Source organism: Humulus lupulus, chromosome 7 (assembly GCF_963169125.1).
Source record: "Humulus lupulus chromosome 7, drHumLupu1.1, whole genome shotgun sequence".
Classification (NCBI taxonomy): Eukaryota; Viridiplantae; Streptophyta; class Magnoliopsida; order Rosales; family Cannabaceae; genus Humulus; species Humulus lupulus.
In genome coordinates, this window is record NC_084799.1 from 71320572 (window position 1) to 71342098 (window position 21527).

At 32.0% G+C, this 21527-nt stretch overlaps 2 protein-coding genes and 1 pseudogene across 2 annotated transcripts; 1 reads left to right on the forward strand and 2 right to left on the reverse strand.

The window, feature by feature from the left end:
- Positions 1–307: 307 nt before the first annotated feature.
- On the reverse strand, positions 308–1033 carry LOC133791835 (uncharacterized). The gene has a single exon (XM_062229747.1). It carries the CDS (start codon positions 1031–1033, stop codon positions 308–310), a length of 726 nt encoding a protein of 241 aa, XP_062085731.1.
- Positions 1034–1114: 81 nt separating this feature from the next.
- Positions 1115–9297, reverse strand: LOC133791836 (uncharacterized). The gene is made up of 12 exons (XM_062229748.1): positions 9200–9297; positions 9012–9088; positions 8669–8886; positions 8527–8582; positions 8103–8340; positions 7860–7956; positions 5167–5274; positions 4965–5060; positions 3312–4691; positions 2952–3180; positions 1702–2804; positions 1115–1404 (listed from the first exon to the last, which is right to left on the reverse strand). The coding sequence occupies exons 1-12, from the start codon at positions 9295–9297 to the stop codon at positions 1115–1117; spliced, it is 3990 nt and encodes a 1329-aa protein (XP_062085732.1).
- Positions 9298–14446: 5149 nt separating this feature from the next.
- LOC133791837 (low affinity inorganic phosphate transporter 1-like) lies at positions 14447–15990 on the forward strand (annotated as a pseudogene).
- The last annotated feature ends 5537 nt before the right edge of the window (positions 15991–21527 follow it).

Below are 21527 nucleotides of genomic sequence, written 5' to 3' on the forward strand. Positions count from 1 at the left end.
CTCAAGAACCATGCTCCGAAGTTCCTGAAGATGAAGGTGTTCTCGGAGCTACCTTTCGAGATCGAGGTCATTTCGAGATCACCGCACTCGAGATCATACATCATACTTTGCAGGCTCGACTTACAATCCTAGATCACTCTAATCCTCACGAGACCATTTGTTGCGAACTCAGCTTTCGAGGTCATATTTACTATGGCTCGAAATCTGGGTATAACAATTAAAACCAGTAAAATTTATACCTTATAAGGTAAGAATTTGAAGGACATGAATAATGAGACTATATCATTTTCTAGAATAAATAGATTTTTTATGAGTGGGTATATTGAAATACTTCTTTGTAAACAATATTTTTTATTAAGGTTGGGTCTCCCACCTCATCATTAGCATTTAGTATGATCAATCCTTCTCTGGTGGTAACTCGGGACACAGCAACATATAATTGACCGTGGGTGAATACTTGCTTAGGGAGGTACAAGCCAACATGTTTAAGAGATTGTCCTTGGCTTTTGTTGATTGTCATGGAAAAACATGGTGCCAAGGGAAGTTGTCGTCTATTAAGCTTGAATGGCCATCTTGATTCATTGGGAGACATGATAATTCTTGGAATTGTGACATTTTCACCAATATTTGTTCCAGAAATGATGTCGCCTCTAATGGACCATTTACCAAGATGCCTGATAATCAATCTTGTGCCATTGCATAGGCCTTCTATTTGATTTAAATTTTGAAGGAGCATTACAGGAGCACCTTCCTTAAGTCGCATCTCATGATTAGGGATGCCATTAAATTTCAAACCATGCAAAAATTCAGCTGGATACAAAAGATCTTCATCATTTGTCTTTACATTTGCTTTGCATATACTGTCTGAGCTAAAATATATTCTCCCTTCACCCGGTATAATATTCATAATCATCTCAATTAGTTCATAGACCATTTCATTTTTTGGTGTTAATATTGCTCTTTCTGTCAAATATGTAGGATCGTTGTACTTTTGTAAAAGTGATGGGTAGATAACTTTAATTATGGATTTCATTGGATCTTGAGATGGATTTATGGCGATATCAGAAGGAAGCTTAATTAATTGTCTATCAATGTCATCATATAATGAACCATCTCAAATCTGCAACATCCATTTGTCAAAAGAAGCTATTTTAGCAGCCTCAAAACCAGTCAAGCTTCCATTATATAGCCTCATATTTTGGTTGAGCTCATATATTTTGAAAAATGGCCACAAATATGACGAGTTAAGAGAAGCATTAACAATATCAGCTCTTGTACCTTTTGGGACAACTGGTAATATTTGTCGGAAATCACCACCACACACTATTGTAAGTCCTCCAAAAGGTTTGTTATAGCTATTTTCAAACCTTGTTCTTAGAATATCTCTTAAGGTCTTATCCAAAGCTTCAAATCAGAACTTATTTGCCATAGGTGCTTCATCCCAAATGATCAAAGAAGTTTTCATAAGAAGTACAGCTAGTAGGGTGCCTTGTCGAATTTCACAAGTCGACTCTATTGTAACATTCAAGGGAATATGAAATCGTGAATGAACTGTCCTACCATTAGGCAATAACAAAGCAGTTGTGCCTGAAGTTGCTACAGGCAAGACTATTTTTTATTGTGATCTGAGCTTTGCAGTTATTGTATTCCATAAAAATGTTTTGCCAGTACCACCATGTCCATTGATAAAAAATAAATTGCCTTGTTCATTCTCTACTGAATGTACTATTGCTTTATAAGCTGATTTTTGGCAAGGATTTAGAGCAGCAAATGATTTCTCATGCAATATCTTTAATTGATCTCGGTCATAATCAAGCTCTTCATTAACCAATCTATTTCCCGAGTCTCTTATCAAAGATGGATTAGGCAGGGGCATTCCATCTATATCTTTCAAACTTTTTCCCATTTTCAGCATGATACTTTCAATCTCGAACAATGTGTATGCTTCAACTTGTTGTTTAGTTAACTTGAGATCATTCATTCTAAATCTCTTCATTTGCAATGAAGTTATGTCTTCTGACAATGCAATATAATTAGATTTCCAAAGTTGTGATGCATCAGAAACCTGATAGTGAATGAGTATCGTGACGAAAAGATGTCTTAATTCTTTTCCAGTTGCCCATATTGCAGCTTCAGTCAAGCAATCTATCCACTCTTTATCATCGTCTAACAATCCCAAAGCATAGCATGCACCTTTAAAATTAGGATATGTCACCCCATTTATTGTTCTAATACTTTCATAAGAAGTGCTCCCTTTGACAAAATTTAACAACATTCTCAAATAGAAGCGTTCTCCAGTCGAAGGATGCGCGAAGTAAATTCTTCCAATTGCCAATCCATTTTTTCTCCTAGTCCATGTTTTCTCCTTTGAATTCCAAACCCAACTTATAGGGAAATCTGAATAAGTTAGCTCCCGTGCATCATCATAATTCTTGTTTGCCTCCAACCATTGAGTGAACTTTGTTTTTTCTATTCCAGGCATGCAAACAACATTTTCAACACATTTGTTTTCTTTGAATATTACTGTGTGCTCTCCAAGTAAATGGAATGGTAATCTTTCAATTGTTGGCTGTCTGTAATGTATGTCAAATTGGAATATTCTCCAGCAAGCTTCAGTTGCCGTGATATATCTGCAATCCAAATATGTTTTTATCTCATCTATTTCTTTGGCAGTGTCAATAGATTCCATTGTTGCAGTAGTTTTGTCAGACCCTTTATGAACATATTTGAAAAGGTATTTGACTGATCTAGAGTAATTGCAAACCTCGACATTAATATGTGCATCAAATTTGACAACCAAATTCCTGTGATAAGGGACTACATATCAATTATCTAAAAGGACACCTTTCTTTTCGACATGAATACCTGTATTTCTCCTTTTGTAGACTGGAAAGCCATCTATGTCGATGGTGGTTTGATCATTGAATTTTTTTGGAAAATGTTTTGTGCACCTATCTTGCATCATACATGGAGAGTTTGAATTAAGTTTTCCACAAGGTCCATGAATCATAAATTTATTGACGGCATTATAACCATCAGGATCAACATTTAAGTCTGGGATTTCCGCGCTTATTATATTATCAATATGGTCTGCTGAAGGATTTTTCAATGTTGAATGCAAGAAAAGTAGTATGTGTGCATGAGGCAGTCCTCTTTTTTGGAACTCAATTGTGTATATACCTGCGACAACATAGATAAAAACTTAAAATTTAGAAATTTTGGTGGGACTTGTGAAATTATTGTTGGTAAAAACATTTTTTATAAACAATTGAGTTGAGTTCGTTGTGGATACAAATGTGAAATAAACTTACATGAGATTATCTTTCCAAACAGTTGTTCTTTTTTCAGATCGTGCATTAGTTGGAATAGCTTTGTCTCAAATACTCTGCATATGATATCGACCCTATTGTTATCATCTTTTTGGCCTATTAAATGGATCATATCATTTATTTCTTGCCACTTTGGGTTGCAAGTGAAAGTAAGAAATAAATCAGGATATCCTGCCCATTTACAAATTGCCATAGCATCTTGATAATTTTGTACTCTATATCGTGGTCCCCCAGTGTGTGACGAAGGAAAAATAATTGATTTCCCCACTTTTGAGCAATCTGAATCACTATGATGAATATCGTCCATTAAACCAGAAAAAAGGTCTGATCTGAGTTTATTTTGGTTATTTCGTATCCAACGAAATCTTTCTTCTTCAATTGCCATGTAAGAATCAACTATATATTGTTGCAGTAGTCTACCAGAACGAAGAAGAGTATGACCCTCATTTAATCTTTGTTGCAACCAAAAGCAATAATGTTGCCTCATTGTCAACTTTTGCCTTTTAAAAGAGCTTTCAGTTACGTCTCTCAAAGGTATGCCAAGTCTATATTCATCTTCACCATAAGGGTGTATTAATGGGTACGTCATAGACATGAAACTTGGATGCAGATCTGTGATTCTCTGAATTCCTTTAGTTCGGTGCTCCACAATAACGTCACGTTCGAAGTTCGCTTCACTAAAATCACCAACTATTAAGCCTGCTACTTCAGATGATGTTGGCATATTGTATTGACGACCATCTGTTGTCCTGCTACTTAGGAGGCGTAAGCGAAACGTAGATTCTGGTTGTGCTTTGAATCTATCCCTCGCCATTCTAAAGGATTTGACCAAATTATTATGCTGATCCAACATTTGAGATAATTCATGAACGATTTCATGTTCAATCTCTGTCTTCCTCCCATGTCTTAGTAGTGTATCCATTTGGTTTCCTATATCATTTTCAGTATCATATATATATAGTTGAGCAAACTGTGGTTTTTTCCCAACTTCTGGCAACAAAGAACCAATGTGATGATAATTCTGACCACTCATCCGAAAAATATAAGGACCTGCTGATTGATTGATAGACGTATCAACTCGGCCACCCATTGATGTGAATGCAAACATGGAGTTATAAGCTCTTATATTTTTTCGAAATTTAAACTCTTTTTGTCCAGAGTTTGGTCCTAAGAGAAATTTAAGTAAAGGGGGTGCTTCTTTCAATAATGGTATATGCACACGTCCTTCCATACAACAAAATGTGAATTTGGGATCTGAGACCTTTTGTGTTTTCTTTGTCCGTTCCTCATACCATAAAATGGCACCACAATATTGACATGTGTATGAAGGGATTCCAAAATTCCAAGGTGTTGTATAATGAGCTGTCAATTGAACAAATAATAATATATTAACAAATAAAGGATGTAATTTCGTCCAAGTGAATATGGTAAGAAAAGTATTATAATACCTATTTTATCCTCGAACTGGGCAAGATTAAGTCCATGAACAGTAACTTGTTATTTGAGCTTTTTAATTTCTTCGTTTGCGTCCTCATCATTGGACCGAATTATAATTATATTACCAATAAAACATATGTTACATAAATATACTAATATTATCATTAATTCTACATGTAGTTTTATGTAAAGAGGTACCATTATTTGAGCTTGCACCATCTAGTGAGAAGTATGTGGACTCATGTATGTTTTCATTGAAAGAGAAGCACACACTTTTTATTGGTCCATGTTGAACTGCATAATTTTATAATTCCAAAAACAAAGAATAGTTTAATAATTTCTAATCTTAGAAGCATTAACAATAATTAACAAAACTCAACAAAAGTAAATATTAATGTACCTGTATGAAGTATGTGTTTTCCTTTATTTTTTTTATTGTTTTGATCATTTTGTAACGATTTATTATTTTCATTTGTAGTTGTACCATGTGATTGGAGGAGATTTCCACCTGAAACATATTACAAACATGTATTAATATACAGTTAAATTTTTTTTATATTTATAATAAAGATAATATTTTTGTTTTAATTGTAAGTAGGAATAAAAAAATTATTATGGAGAATAACTTATAGTTTGATTGAAGCAATCCAGTGTCACTTCTAATGCTGTCCAATTTCATAAATTTTATGAAAAATTTGACAATTTGAAGGGTCAAAATGATTCTCTTATTTAAATCATGTTTGTATTTATCTTAGATAATTTGAATTTTTCGCTTCAACATTGCGTGTTTGCATATAGTTTTTTGAATGATAGGTAAGTCATTATCTATTGTATGATATTGGACATTTAAGACATATCTCTTGAGTTTTAATTTTTGAATCCTTTCATGTCGAGCTAAAGATGAAAGTTGAGATTGCAATAAAGAAATTTGTTGTAGAACATTGCTTAAGTGACCACAATCTTTTATAATGGCATAAATCAATTCCATGTACTATGTTCCCTCACCAAAAAAAAAATAGAAAATTGGTGAAAAATGAAATATATATATATATATATAGTGTCATTAAGCATAGAAACTATACAAGTGAGAATTAATAAATGGTACAAATTTTTTTAATGCATATTACGAAATTTGATGAAATATTTTCTCAATCTAGCTAATTATAAAGATTATATTTAAGTAGACAATAATAGTAATTTGCACAATATCTTATTAGTACCTGAAGAATGCGAACTTTGTTGTTTTCTCTTCATACTACCATGTTGATTGCTAAAATTAGAACTATTCTAAGTAGATTGTATCATAATTAAATAAGAGGAAAATATATAGTTCATTAGGATAACTGGTTACGCAAATTAAAAGTGGCAATATGTAAAAGCAATAGTAGTAATAATAATTGAAAAAAAATTATTATAATTTTGCAAAACTAAAAAGAAGAGAAGGAGTGAAGAAGAGAGTGTTTGAAGTAATAGCCAGTAAATAATACCTTGAAAGAACTTTCAGAAGAAGAAAATAAGAATGAAAGAGGCTTTGAGATTTGAGGCTTGTTGCTTTGCTATATATATGTGTAAACTCTAGTAAATAATGCATAAAAAGGAATTGGGCATTATGTTTAAAATAAATCAGAGTAGATGAAAATATGACAGTTTTAAAGAAGGTTTAGAATATATATATATATATAAAATCATGAAGAGATATTTGTAACCACGTTATTTATTTTTTAACATATATCTAGCTAAGCAGAAAACTAAAGGAAAAATCTTAGCTAATAAAGGAGAGCTTCAAAGAGATTATGTGGCATTCTATAATCTAAGATTCTATAAGGAGATTATGAATATCTTATTTAAATTTTTGTAAGTTTATTAGGTGTTAAAATAAAAAATAACATATTTTTCTAATAATTAATAATAATAATAATAATTAAATTAATGTATTTATAGTAGAGCTACTACTATTTTTTATTAATAATAAAAACTCAAAAAATATCTTATATAAATATCTTATTTAAATTTTTGTAAGTTTATTAGGTGTTAAAATTAAAGATAATGTATATGAATTTAAAAATTAAATAAAAAAATAATAAATTTTGTAAATGAATTAAAAAATTAGATTAATGGAGAAAATAGAATTAGTGTTTTGAAAAGATTGTAGAGAGATAAAGTATATGAATTTAAAAATTAAAAAAAATGATAATGGATTTTGTAAATTAATTAAAAAATTAAATTAATGGAGAAAATAGAATTAATGTTTTGAAGAGATTGTAGAGCGGTTATATTTTTCTAGTAATTAATATGTATAATAATAATTAAATTACTGTATTTATAGTATAGTTGCCACTATTCTGATATGAAATGATAATATTAATATTATTAAGGTAAGTAATATTATTGAATATATATATACATATATAAGGTTGGTAGTGTTATAATCATTTTGTTTGGAAATAATTTTTATATTGCTTAATAATAATAATAATAATAATTGTCATTAACAATTGGTACTTTATTATTTAAATATTGGACTATAATATTATAAAATTGGAATCCCAAAATTTAAAATTGCACTATAATATTTTAAATTAAGCAATTTATCCTAAAATAGATTTTTTTTTTCTAATCAAAACAGAAAAATATTAAATTTTCTATTAGTTATTTGTCTTTGAATAAAATTAGCATAGTAAAAAAATTGTTTATGTCAAATTTTGTTATTCTGAGTATACAAGTCACACTTGCATACTACCTAATTGAAATGATAACCACTTGAGTTTAGTCATAATATATAAATAATATTAAAGTAAGAGATCTAAATTTTAATGGTAGTTCTGGAGTGAGCCTTAAATAGCCTATTGTCAATCCAATAAAAGTTGCACATTATCATATCATCATAAACTATATGTGTAAATGATAAAATATTTATTTTTTCGCACAAGAATAAGAGTGTGGTCTATTTTCTTATTAAAAAATAAAAATATCTTTTGAATTCCATAGTTGAATAATAATAAAAAAATAGAAATAACACTAAAAACTAAAAACTAAAAAATGTATCCAACAAAATAATATATTTTTTTCTTTATTGAGTATTTTCATCATCACCAACTTCATCATGACCATCAACCATTTGGTTTCTTCTCTTTTTTTTCTTTTGATAATCTCCATCAAAATCTTCTAAATCATTGGCATTATGAGGATCCTGTATAAAATTATTATACAAATAATTAATTTATTTCCATTACATATTTTGCTTACAAAATTGAACTTATCATAAGTAACATTACCTTATTTTTTTCCTTTCTTCAATTGATGTTGTTGTTCCAATTTCTCATCTGGCATGAAAACCTTTGATACAGTAAAATTCTCAAGTCCCTCTTTTAAATTATAGTCATTCAACCTCAACTTGTAAACAAAATCTTTCCCACAAAGGTTTTGAATCTCTGCAGGAACATCATTATTATTTGAAGACAATTCATTAAACAATTTGTGCGCTGATGTATCTAGTAACTTTTCAGCCACAACATTAAATAAGACCAAAGTAGTGTTTGCAGTTTTTTCCATGACTTTTATATGTATTTTGTACCTACATTAGAAAAATAAATTAGAAAAAAAACAAATAATATAGTGATCTTTTTTATTGGAAGAAAATCTAATATAATTTTCTTACATCACAAGAGGGTAATCACATTCTTTTTTGCAAGTGTGACACATATAAGCACCATTTGTAGATTTAACCTTTTTTAAGCAAATTTTGCATGAGACATAGTACCATCCAAATGAGTTGTCTATTTCTATAATTTTGCCTCTCAGAGTAACAATATATTCCTACAATGAAACAATTGGTATTTATTAAAATTATAGGACATAATGAATGAAGAATACAAGAGAAAGGCAAGGGGCTAATAAAAAACCTTCAATTCACCACTCCAATCAGCTTGTAATAGTTCTTCAATGATCATCCTGTTCACGAACATATCTTCCTCAAGAGTAGTCTTATTCATATTAGAACTTGCAATAGTTTTCACACCATTAGAGATGGTGGAAAATCTTTCGATTAATGATGTTACATAATCTATTTGAATATTTATGTAAATTTTACTTGCACTTGTGGTAGAGAAGCTAACTTCACCTATTTATGATAAATGTAAATTAACATATATATATAATTTTTAAATATTAAACATTGGGATCTAAATAAATAATTACTTCGAAATTTTTTAATGGTTGTAGAAGTTACTATCACAATAAATAGACCATCATCTTTATTGTACAAATCTGGATTGAACGTCTCCCCCAAGTTTCCCCACAAAGTAATCTTTGATGTGACCGAACTATACATAAAATTTTACAAAAGTTAATAATGCAATAAATAGAAGAAAAAAAACTACAATAACAAACATATATATTTGTAATATTACTTTTATGCATTAACTTATACTTACTAATTTGTTAAAACTCTGATATCTCTTTTTTTCCAACCACCTCCAACAATCTCAACATCGCCCACAGCACATAAACATCCGAAAACATCTAAACACATGATAGATAAATAAGTTTAAAATGTTAGAATATAAAGATCAATAATTTAAAATTAAAACTTTAAAAAATAACAAACATTAATAATTAAAGAACCTGAGAGGATTGTGTTATCATTAACACGCAAATCAATCAAATTTGGAGATATGAATTGGAATTCATTGATTGGAATGTTCATCATTCCTTCTTCTAGCCTCTTAAGCTTAGTTGAAACCAAAAAAATAATTTTATGGTCATTTGAAAGTGGTCTATACTGCCCTGTGCTTGCAACAACTTTGAAATTATTTACACTATATAAAGAACCCTCACTCAATAGGTGCATGAACTTAGACACTGAAATTTTCCTAATTGTTGCATGCATTAGATTAGCCTGTGACAAAAACACACAATATATTAATTAAATATAAAATAATTGATAATATAAAGAAAACTGAGAAAAGAAATTTTGATTCAACCTTCTCATCTATAAAAATCATATCCATACTAATTAATTCTCCATTCTTCTTAGTATTGACATACTCCCACACTCTACAAACTCTGATCCTTACCATGCAATCATCTCTATCATTGTTTAAGTCGGAAAGAAAAGAATACTTCATTATGAAAATTATTGAATGAGTTATAGAGAAGGTGTCGAATATATATATATATATAATCATGAAGCGATATTTATATATAATATTATTAATTTATATAATAATTAAATGGTATAAAAATCAACATATGGTTACACCATAATAATATCACGTACTTCATATTTTTATATAATAATATATAGAGGGGGTCTACGTTAATTGCCTGCTGTAAGCTTATGCTATTTCTTAAATGTAAGTTGTATGATTGTATATCACATTAGGTATTTTAGTTTAGAGAGGATCGTTGATTTAGAATCATAGATTTTAAAGAAAGTAACAACCTTTTTTGTTTGGTTTTTTATTGTTTTAAGAAATCGGGTGCTCTTTTTGTATGTAATATTTTGTCCTTTATTTTATTATAATTAATTAAAATCTTTCTTGTTGATTTTGGATTCGAAAATATCTCTCCATAGCTTATTTAATTTATAATTAAATTACTGTAATTGAAATGATAAGGTCACCCTAATCAAAGATATTTTTCAATCTGCCGAATTACTTAAATTAAATTACGCATTTTTAATTAATAATATTACAAATTAGTAACAAATTACCCATTCAAGGCACTATTTCTATTCTTTGTTAATAATAATAACTCAAAAATTATCTTATATAAATATCTTATTTAAAGTTTTGTAAGTTTATTAGGTGTTAAAATCAAAGATAATATATATGAATTTAAAAAAAAAATTAAAAAGATAATGAATTTTGTAAATGAATTAAAAAAATAGATTAATGGAGAAAAGAATTAGTGCTTTGAAGATATTGTAGAGAGATAATGTATATGAATTTAAAAATTTTAAAAAAATAATGGATTTTGTAAATGAATTAAAAAATTAGATTAATGGAGAAAATAGAATTATTGCTTTGAAGAGATTGTAGAATGCCACATAATCTTTGTAAATGAATTGAAAAAATAGATTAATGGAGAAAAAGAATTAGTGCTTTGAAGATATTGTAGAGAGATAATGTATATGAATTTAAATTTTTTTTAAAATAATGGATTTTGTAAATGAAATAAAAAATTAGATTAATTGAGAAAATAGAATTAGTGCTTTGAAGAGATTATAGAATGCCACATAATCTCCGTGAAGCTCTCCTTTATATATATTTATTCTATATAATAAGTGTGTAGATAACGGAAATTCTTAGTTTTAACGGTTTTTTAATTTTTTATTGTCAATTTTAACGGAATATTCTTATATTTAATAGAATATTATTATATTTAACGGTGGTTTGTAAACAGTTAAAACTTAAATAAAATAAAATAAATAATTAAAAAGATTAAAATATGATATTTTTGAGATATTTTACAATGATAATTATTTTAAAATAATAAATAATTAAACAAATTAAAATATGATATTTTTGAGATATTTTATAATAATAATTATTTAAAAATAATAAATAATTAAACAAATTAAAATATGACATTTTTTTTTAGATATTTTACAATAATAATTATTTAAAAATAATAAAATCATACGTTTTATAACTTAAATAAAATTTAATTAAACTTAAACTCATTTATTAGAATAATATTATATTAAACATATAATATAATCTACATTCAATTAGTAACAAATTATTTTAAAAAAACTAGCAAGAAACTTAAATTTAAAATTTACGTATAATATTTAATATTACATTAAACATATAATATATAATTTCTTATTATCACTCATAAATTCAAAAACTATAACAAACAGAAATTTAACAAAAATAAATAAATTATTTAATTAAAATATGATATTTATTTGAAATTTATATGACATTAATATAAATTTAATAAAAATAATTAATAAATTCTATAAATAAAACTAAACAAGCGTGCAATGTACGTTGCTTGTATAAATAAAACTAAACAAGCGTGCAATGTACGTTGTTTGTATCTAGTATCTATATATATATATATATAAAGGAGAGCTTCAAGGAGATGATGTGGCACTCTAAAATTACTCCAAACTATTTTTTCTATTTTCTCATTAAATCTAATTTTTTTATTCATTATTATTAATAAGGAGATGGTGTGTCATTCTAAAATTACTCCAAACTATTCTATTTTCTCCTTTAATCTAATTTTTTTATTTTTTTTATTAATAATTATTTAAACTTTATTTTTTTAGATATTTAAATAAGTTATTTTTTTAATTAAATACCTAATAAACTAACAAAAAATCAAATAAAACAAAAACTACATTAAATGTTAATTTTTTAGATATTTAAATAAGATATTTTTGAATTAAATACCTAATGAACTAACAAAAAATAAAATAATAAAAAAAACTACAAATATATACTACATAATATACTAATAAAATAACATATTTGAAGCGGTATATAAAAGATTATCCAAACGAGTAATCAACATTTTGATAAAACACAAGGTCCACGAGTTAATTTTAAAAAATAAAGGGTCCAAACGAGTAATCGGCTAAAATACAATGTCCAAAATGGTGTGTATATATAGTTTACTTTCTATAAAGAATTTTTAACACTTTGAATACATACATAGTCCAAAGGTTAATTTTTAAAAATAAAGAGTCAAAACAAGTAATCGGCCAAAGTATAGTGTTCAGATAACCAATCTATCTATTACTATTTTTAACATCTTGACAAAACTTGAGGTCCATAAGTTAATTTTTAAAAATAATGACCCCAACGAGTAATCGGCTAAAATACAATGTTCAAAATGATGTGAACCCTTACAAAAAACATAAATTATATATAATTTAATTTTTATAAAGAATTTTTAACCTTTTGAATAAATATATGGTCCAAATGTTAATTTATAAAAATAAAGGGTCAAAATGGGTAATCGGCCAAAATACAATGTTCAAATAATCGATCTATCCAATCCTATATTTAACCTTTTGACAAAACACGAGTTCTAAAAGTTAATTTTTAAAATAAAATGTTCAAACGGGTAATAGCCCAAAATAAGTCTTACACAAAACATAAATTTTCATATACATAATTTAGACTTTTTATAAAAAAAAAAATCACGCAAAGCGTATAATAATGATAATAATAATAAAAAATAAATGCACACGTACAACAAATTTTTTGAACTTTGTTTTCGGTACTTTAATTATTCAGAATTTTTCAAAAATTTGCAAGAGATTTTATATAAAATGGACACCATTATGAAGAAAAAAAAATTGTATTCAATACGCCCTCACGTGTCCATATAAGGAACATGTTGTACGAGTAGGGTGAAAAAGAATCCATGTCGTAGCATTCTCCTAAAAGTATTTTAAAATATGTATATTTTTTAATAATTACAAAAGACTGCGCGAAGCGCGGTTATGTTTTCTAGTATAGATATAGATGAGAGCTTCAATAGATTATGTGGCACTCTAAAATCTCTTCAAATCACTCTTTCTATTTTCTCATTTAATCTAATTTTTTTTTATTCATTTTCTATTTTCTAAAATATCTTAAAAATTAAAAATATTAATATATATACATATTAATTTAATTAAAAATTTAATTTGCTTAAATATCTTAACTACTTAATCATTGAAAAATACTAAAAAAATTTAATTAAAAATTACATAATAGTTTTCGGTTCTCTATATATCTATTTTTCTCATTTTTATTTTAATAAAAATTATAATAGATAAAAATATCTACATATAATAATAATAAAAAAAAAAAAATCTATCTATTTATATTTTAACTTTTTGACAAAATACAGGATCCAAATGTTAACTTTTAACAATAAAATATTCAAACGGGTAATCAACCAAATTATACGTGGTTCAAATAATCTATCTTTACATTCCTATTTTTGAATTTTTGACAAAACACAAGGTCCACAAGTTAATTTTAAAAAAAAATTAATGGTCAAAATAGGTAAACAACTAAAATACAAGGTGAAAATTATAGTCAAAATGTCTTCACGTGTCCATATAAAGAACATGTTGTACGAGTATGGTGAAAATGAATCACCACCCCACAATCTCCCAAAAAATATTTTAAAATATATATGTTTTAATAATTACAAAAGACTGCGCGAAGCGCGGTTATATTTTCTAGTTTTAAATATATTTTTAAGCTATCTAAATTTTATAAAATAATAAATAAATAAAAATTCACTAACTATCCATTTCCAAATCCATTATCAATTTATTATTTCTCCATATTAATCTCTTCCACAAGGTTTTATTTAAAAGTAAGTTTAAAATTTAAAAATTATTTTCTTTAAAATTTTCAAGATATCCAAAAATATTTTTTTAAAAAAAAAAAATATATATTAGTTGTAAATTATACCAGATATAAAAATATCGATAAATAAAATATCGAAAACATTTAAAAATATCAAAAAAGATAAAATCAAATATGAAAATATCTAACTAACCTTATAAATACCCTCTCGTGCTTAGGGTTTCTCATTCACAATTCACATCAGTCGAGAGAGAAAAAGAGAACGAGAAAAAAACAGTAGACATGGCCATTGATACGACCGAAGTAGTGGGTACTGATGAGAACCAGAAACTGGGATTCAACTTCAGCGTAATGGACAGAGCCAAAATCCAATGTTACCATCTAAAAGCCGTGTTATAACCGGAATGGGATTTTTCACCGATGCATATGACCTCTTCTGCATCTCACTAGTCACAAAGCTCTTGGGCCGCATCTACTACCACGTCGAGGGCTCTACCAGGCTTGGAAGTCTCCCTCCAAACGTGTCTGCCACCGTAAACGGCGTCGCCTTATGTGGAACCCTAGTCGGACAGCTCTTCTTCGGTTGGCTCGGCGACAAGCTAGGCCGCAAGCACGTCTACGGTGTCACCCTTATCCTCATGGTGGTCAACTCAATCGGCTCGGCTCTTTCTTTCGGGAGTTCACCCACCGCCGTCGTGGTCACCCTCTGCTTCTTTCGCTTCTGGCTAGGGTTCGGAATCGGTGGCGATTATACTCTCTCCGCCACCATCATGGCCGAGTACTCGTCCACAACAACGCGAGGCGCTTTCATCGCTGCTGTCTTCGCCATGCAAGGATTCGGGATCCTCTCCGGTGGGGCCGTTTCCATCCTCATCTCGCATATTTTTCGGAGCGTGTTCCCGGCACCGGTTTATTCCGTTGACCCGTTGGCTTCAACTCCGGCAGAAGCCGATTACGTGTGGAGAATCATATTAATGCTTGGAGAATTGCCGGCGGTTTTAACTTATTACTGGCGCATGACGCTTCCGGAGACGCCGCGGTACACGGCATTGGTTGCCAAGGACCAAAAGAAGGCATGCCAAGACATGTCAAAAGTTCTCCAAGTTGATATACAGAACGACAGTACCATTTCCGTCGAAGAAAGAAACGAGAAGTCGTTTGGGCTATTCTCAAGCCAGTTCCTCAAACGACACGGCTTTCATTTACTCGGAACCGCCGCGGCTTGGTTCTTTGTCGACGTGGCTTACTATAGCCAAAACCTGTTCCAGAAGGACATATTCAGCGCCGTGGGGTGGTTGCCGGCGGCGAAGACCATGAGCGCTCTTGACGAGCTTTTCAAGATTGGAAGGGCCCAATTCTTGATAGCCTTATGTGGTACTGTCCCGGGTTACTGGTTTACCGTGGCCTTAATCGATCGGATCGGGCGGTTCAAGATTCAGACGGCGGGTTTCTTCTTCATGACAGTGTTCATGTTCGCTTTGGCTTTACCGTATCACCACTGGACGGCCGCAGGGAACCACACCGGATTCGTGGTGATGTACGGACTCACATTCTTCTTTGCCAACTTCGGGCCCAACGCAACGACCTTCATTGTGCCGGCGGAGATTTTTCCAGCGAGATTCCGTTCGACGTGTCACGGGATATCGGCTGCGGCCGGTAAGGCGGGGGCCATAGTTGGGGCTTTCGGTTTCCTCTACGCATCGCAGAGCCAGGACAAGACAAAGACAGATGTCGGGTACCCAACCGGAATTGGAATGAAGAATTCTCTTATGGTGCTGGGAGTGAACAATCTGTTTGGGTTGCTCTTTACTTTTCTTGTCCCAGAATCTAAGGGAAAATCATTAGAGGAGATGTCACGAGAGAATGAAGTTTATGACCCTTCTACTAGGGTTTAGCTTCTTGTTTTGAGTTTGTATTTATTTCTTCAGTTTTTTTTTTCAAAAATATTTCTTCAATTGTTAATACGTTTCAATTTTCTTCAGAACATTATACCATTAATATCAGACGTGTTATTAAATAATTTTACTTTTAATTAGCTAGCGGCTGGTTTGCAATTTAATATGTAATACGTACGAGATTCATCATATAATTAATTAATGCCAAAAATTAACAAGGAAACTAATAGAACAACTATTTTTAGAAATTAATCAGAAGATTAATTTTTAGTTTAAAAAAGAAACGTATTTAGCATCTCGGACTTTATTAATTGGCTAATTTTTTATAAAAAAAATTATGGCTTTTCTTTTCTGTGCTTTTTTTTTTCATATATATATTATTTTCAAAGTTATTTCAATTAAGCTATAAAATACGATACGCAACCTTAGCAACCACTTCGAACTCATTAAGCATGTTGTTCTGTTTTCTTCAAATAATTATTATCAATTATATATTATATATTATTTCGCATTATTTTAGCTGAAAGAAATCATGAAACAAAATACTTATACAAACTAGAGCATCCAAATTGTCTAAGAACTTTTTTTTTTTTTTAAATATTACATTTCTCCTCCTTAAGAATAAGGTTGCAAAGAAGCCAACTATGCAAGAGATACTTCTACATATATGAGAATCGTGATGGTGGGAGTAAAGTTAAAATGAGTTTAGATTAAATAATTGTGAAACTCAAGTGTTGAAGAACATCTCCAATAGTAGTAATAGCAACATCATTGGTTGTCAAGAGTACACAACTCATCTTAAAATATTTTTTTATTTTCTCTCTCATCCACATTACATTTGGCACCAAAAATCATCTTCAACAGACCTAGCAATGTCACGTTGGCATGTGATCTGACAAAGGGTGGTCAAGCCAACTTCTGTGGCTAAAGTGGTGGAGATGCTCTAAATAGGTCAAGATTACTATCAAATCAAGCTAGAAATTGGGTCCACTTGAAAACACAAATCTTCAAACCATTAAAAAATAAATGGATATTTGCAGCGTAAGTACCCCCAATGTTTGGGGTTTGTAACCGACATAAACTCAATATTTTTTTTTAGCGGGGAAAGTACCCAAAGTTAGAAAAATAGTAATTATGTTAGTTCCCGTCCGTTTAGCTCCATTTGGTGATGACTGGACCAACACGTGTCGCTTCGTGATCAGAGCGAGGTCGACTCCTTCACCTTCCTCCTAGAGAGAAAACCCAAACCTAACCACAAATGTCTTTAATTCCTCAAAATCCTAGCTCCTCGACGAATCAGCTCTCAATGTTTTCTACTCCGGTCTTTGGCCTCCTCTGGGTCACCTTCACTCAAAAGGTCTTCAGCCCATAACCTTGCCTACATGTATGAACTCTCTTACATCTCTGATTATGATAAGATTGTCCCCTTCGACCTACCTCTCATAAATCATTACCATGCCTTCTCCAAACCACAAAGCATATTCACTCGATCCATAAAAACCCTTATCCACCAACAACCCAGTTATTCAAAGAATACATCCAATCAACAAAGTTTGACCAATGTAACCTACCTGCTACTGAGCAATAACAACTAGTTACATTAGAGATTTCACCGGAATTCCTTCAACAATGGATAGACCAAGGGCTGACACACATCCATTTTGGGGTTATTCGACTCGCCCTCACCCATCATAGACAAAAAAGCTTACCTGTTTGTGCTAGGATCACTTTGCTAGATACACGAATGCGAAAGTTTCAACATGCCACCATTAGTACTCTTGAAACGACGCTTAATGCGGGTACGGTAATTGTCACATTCTACCTAAACTTCTGCATGTCTTTGAAAGATAAAAGACTTCTCGATGCTTTAAAAGTTGAGCTACAATTTGTGGGTTTAGACCAAGATCCAGAATCCATCGATGCTACATTGCACTATCAAATGGCTTATAGAGTCCAAAACCATGCCATTGACATAGCACTTCAGGGAAGCTCAGACGCACTGATGATTACTGTTGATAAAAATCAACAGTAAAGATGCACCCACATACCAAGACAAATCACTAATGAATAACTACAAAATATCCTTTCGACCTCATGGATTACTAATTACGAAAGGATCCACAAGCCGCCTCCTACAATCCATTCAGCCGATCTAGCGTACTCCACAAATAAAGATGGATCTATTGAAATCAACTTCCAAAAGAAGGAAGATACACCTAAGATATTCTCTACTCAATACATGATATCCTCGGTCATACCAACAAATGCAGAAATCACCTCATTCGACAAAAATGGAGTCCCTATATGCCTACAAGTTATCCTCAGAGCATATTTATTGGGACATATGCAACTTCCCAGATTGCATTAACATGGAAGAACCAGAAGAATCCCCAAGAAGACTAGTACTGGCAAAGAATTAAAAGAAAAATGGGAGGCAAGACATACTGATATTGCTCCTCTTGGGAAAACTTCTGGGAAATTTGATTATTTAGTCAAATACTCTTTCGATTCCCCGTCTTATCCCCCTCTCCCACCTACCGTATGGGACAAAGACGACAAAAACCCACTGATCCCTCCTCAACCAAAACCAAAAAAGGTATTACCATGTTACAAGCAAAAAAGATCCAACCCAAAAATCTCTCACCACCTCATGATGAATGCTCACAAAGGTGACTTTCCACTATCTGCATCATTTACAGATGATGATGGTACAACAACCCACCAACCAAAAATCACAAACCCAAAAGTTCGAGAACCTAATGGATCCCTGAAAAAAAATATCACCTATAGAGGCTGTCTTGAACTGCCAAACGGAGAACATGCTAGCCCAAAAAAAACTCTAGCACAGATCGATGAAAAACTCTCTCACGTCAGCCATAAGATGACCAAACTCAGGGACAAAATCTTGAAGGTGGACACGACTATGAGCAAACTTGTTTACAGAATCTCAAAAGTGCATGAAGAATTGCTGAATATGGCAAAGTCCCAACATACTCCACATGACATCTTTCGAGCAAAAGAGGCAAAACTTAAAAGTCAATATGTCGCTATGCAAAGTCAACAAACAGAAATCTCTTTATCCCTAGGTGTAAACCCCACTCCATGGATGTTTTCAACGCTGCCACAACATTCCCAGCCACTAGCAATGCCAACCAAAAGAGGTGATCAAATACTTCACCTCAAACGAATCCTTGAAGAAGAAGACCAACTAAAGAAATAACAAAAAGAAGAGCAAGAAGATGACGGACAGACAAAAAACCAGCTCATGGTCCAAAAGGAAAATCGCCTCACGGAAATTATCCATCAACACTGCTTAGACAATCTCCCTCAGATTAATCTTAATGAAGAGCTAGATGACTCAAGCGATGAAATGCAATCATCCTCTGGGAAATCTGAATTATGGGAGACCGAAAAAGACAATAGTAGTGACGAAGCCCCACATCAATTTATGACAAACCACGCCCAAGCTTCGGGGGTAGACAGAGAAACAGGGTTTCCTCAAACAGAGCCAATCATAGAAGAAGAGGCATCATCATCAGAAGAACAAAACACCACCAAGCACAACTTTGCGACAAGTGAGAAACCACATACCTTCACATTAGATGATTTACCACCAAGTCAATGGAGGTCTTGTTTTCAGGAATTCAAAGCTTGGACCTTACTCGAAGCTCAAAAGCCGAGGGCAAAAATAAGAGATATCCTTCCGCAACTTGTGTCAAGATTCACTAGAATACTGCAAGACTAGTGACAATGTCTGGGAGAATACATGCAGCTTCAATTCCTGCAAGCAGACTCATTCGAAACAGCTCTAAACCACCTCTATGTCGAATTTGGTGGGCAAGATGCCCAAGTAATAGAAAGACTCAGAGCGGAGTTCTTTAAAATGAAGTGTTGCTCAATGGATAAAAATGACTTTGAATTGCATTATCAATGAATGACCAAAAGGTTCTACCTAATTGGAGGAGTAGATGATCCAAACCTAAAGCACTCTTTCCTGGCATCCATACCAAAACCACTCAGAGAAGAGACGTTTAGACTCATTTCAACAAATAGTAGAACATTACAGAACACAACTGTAACGACCCAAATTCGCTAATAAGGCTTAAGGGCCTTGATTAGTGTGCCAGGAGGGCAGGTTGGGATTTATGTGTGATTTTATGAATTAAATGCATGGTTATGATTTAAAGCATGTTATTCGACTATTTGTTTATCTGAGATGCATGACTATGTATACTAGTATGCATGTAGGCCCGGATCGTGTTAGAAGGGCGTAAATGTAATTTTGGCCATGATTGGCATAACGGTATTGATATGTGATAATTGTATTCTGTGAATTGTACCACGTGGGTGTGGTTGTATTATTGTGATGCACGTGCCGAGACGGTCCTAGAGAGCTAGTTAACTCAAGAGTTGCAATGGGATTTCTGTACCCGGCTCGGGAGGAGCCTAGGGGGTACCTCGGGAATTTTATGGTTAAGTTGAGATTTAGCGGGTAATGGTTATTGGAGATTTAGTAACCTGGGTAACCATTAGTTACTGCTGAGAGTAACAACTTTTAGAGAGAAAATGGTAGAAATGAAATAGAAATGAAAGGACTTAAGTGCCCTTGAGGTTTAAGTAGGAAAAGATAGGCAAGGAAGGGTAAAGTGGTCATTTGGCAAGGTTAATAGACAAATTTGGGCTGTGTATATGGGGTGTACGGTTTGGGGCTTATTTATGTTTAGTCTTGATAGAGTTTGAAGAGAAGAGAAATGAGAGGGAAAAGCTAGGGCATGAGGAAGAAGAAGAAGAAGAAGAGAAGGAGAAGTGGGAGTCTAGGAAGGGGTCAAGCAAGCCTTGTGTGGATTCTCCATTGGAGGTAAGAGCTTTATACATACCTAAGTTTTGATTTCTGTTTTGAATTGTAAAATCTAGAGCTTGAGTTAGTTGTTTGAGTTTTGGGATGAGTTGCTGAAAATAGGAATCAATGGGTGTGAATCTTGGGTGTATTGATGTTTTGAGCTTGAATCTTGAGTTATGGGTTGTTATATGGTCTATTTGATGTTTGAAATTTATTTTGGGGTTTGGGTATTGGTTTAGTATGAATTGGGAAGGTTTTAGCTCGGAGAAAACGCAGGAGAAAACCCAGAATTCTGGGTCTGCGAAGGCGTGCCGCGACACAAGTTTTCGTGCCGCGGCAAGGGAGCCTCTGGCTGGTGGGTGCCGCGGCACAAGGATGTGGTGCCGCGGCACAAGGCAAATTTCAGGGCATCATTTTTAGGCAATTTTAGGCCTTTGCTCCGGGGGTTCGGGGGATGTCTCCGGGGTGTTGTTTTAAGGTTTTAGAAGTCCCGAGAGTGCGGGATTGGTCCCGGGAATTGGTTTTGGGTTGATTAGTATTGAGGGATGTTTCTTGTGTGTTGTGACTAGGTTGTTGGTGAGGCTCGTGCTTGAGGACCGTGCTCGCGGCTTAAGTGCATCAGGAGGCTCGGTGTGCAGGTAAGAAAACTATAACACCCGAGGTTAGGGCATGGCCCCAGATTGTATTATGTGCAAAT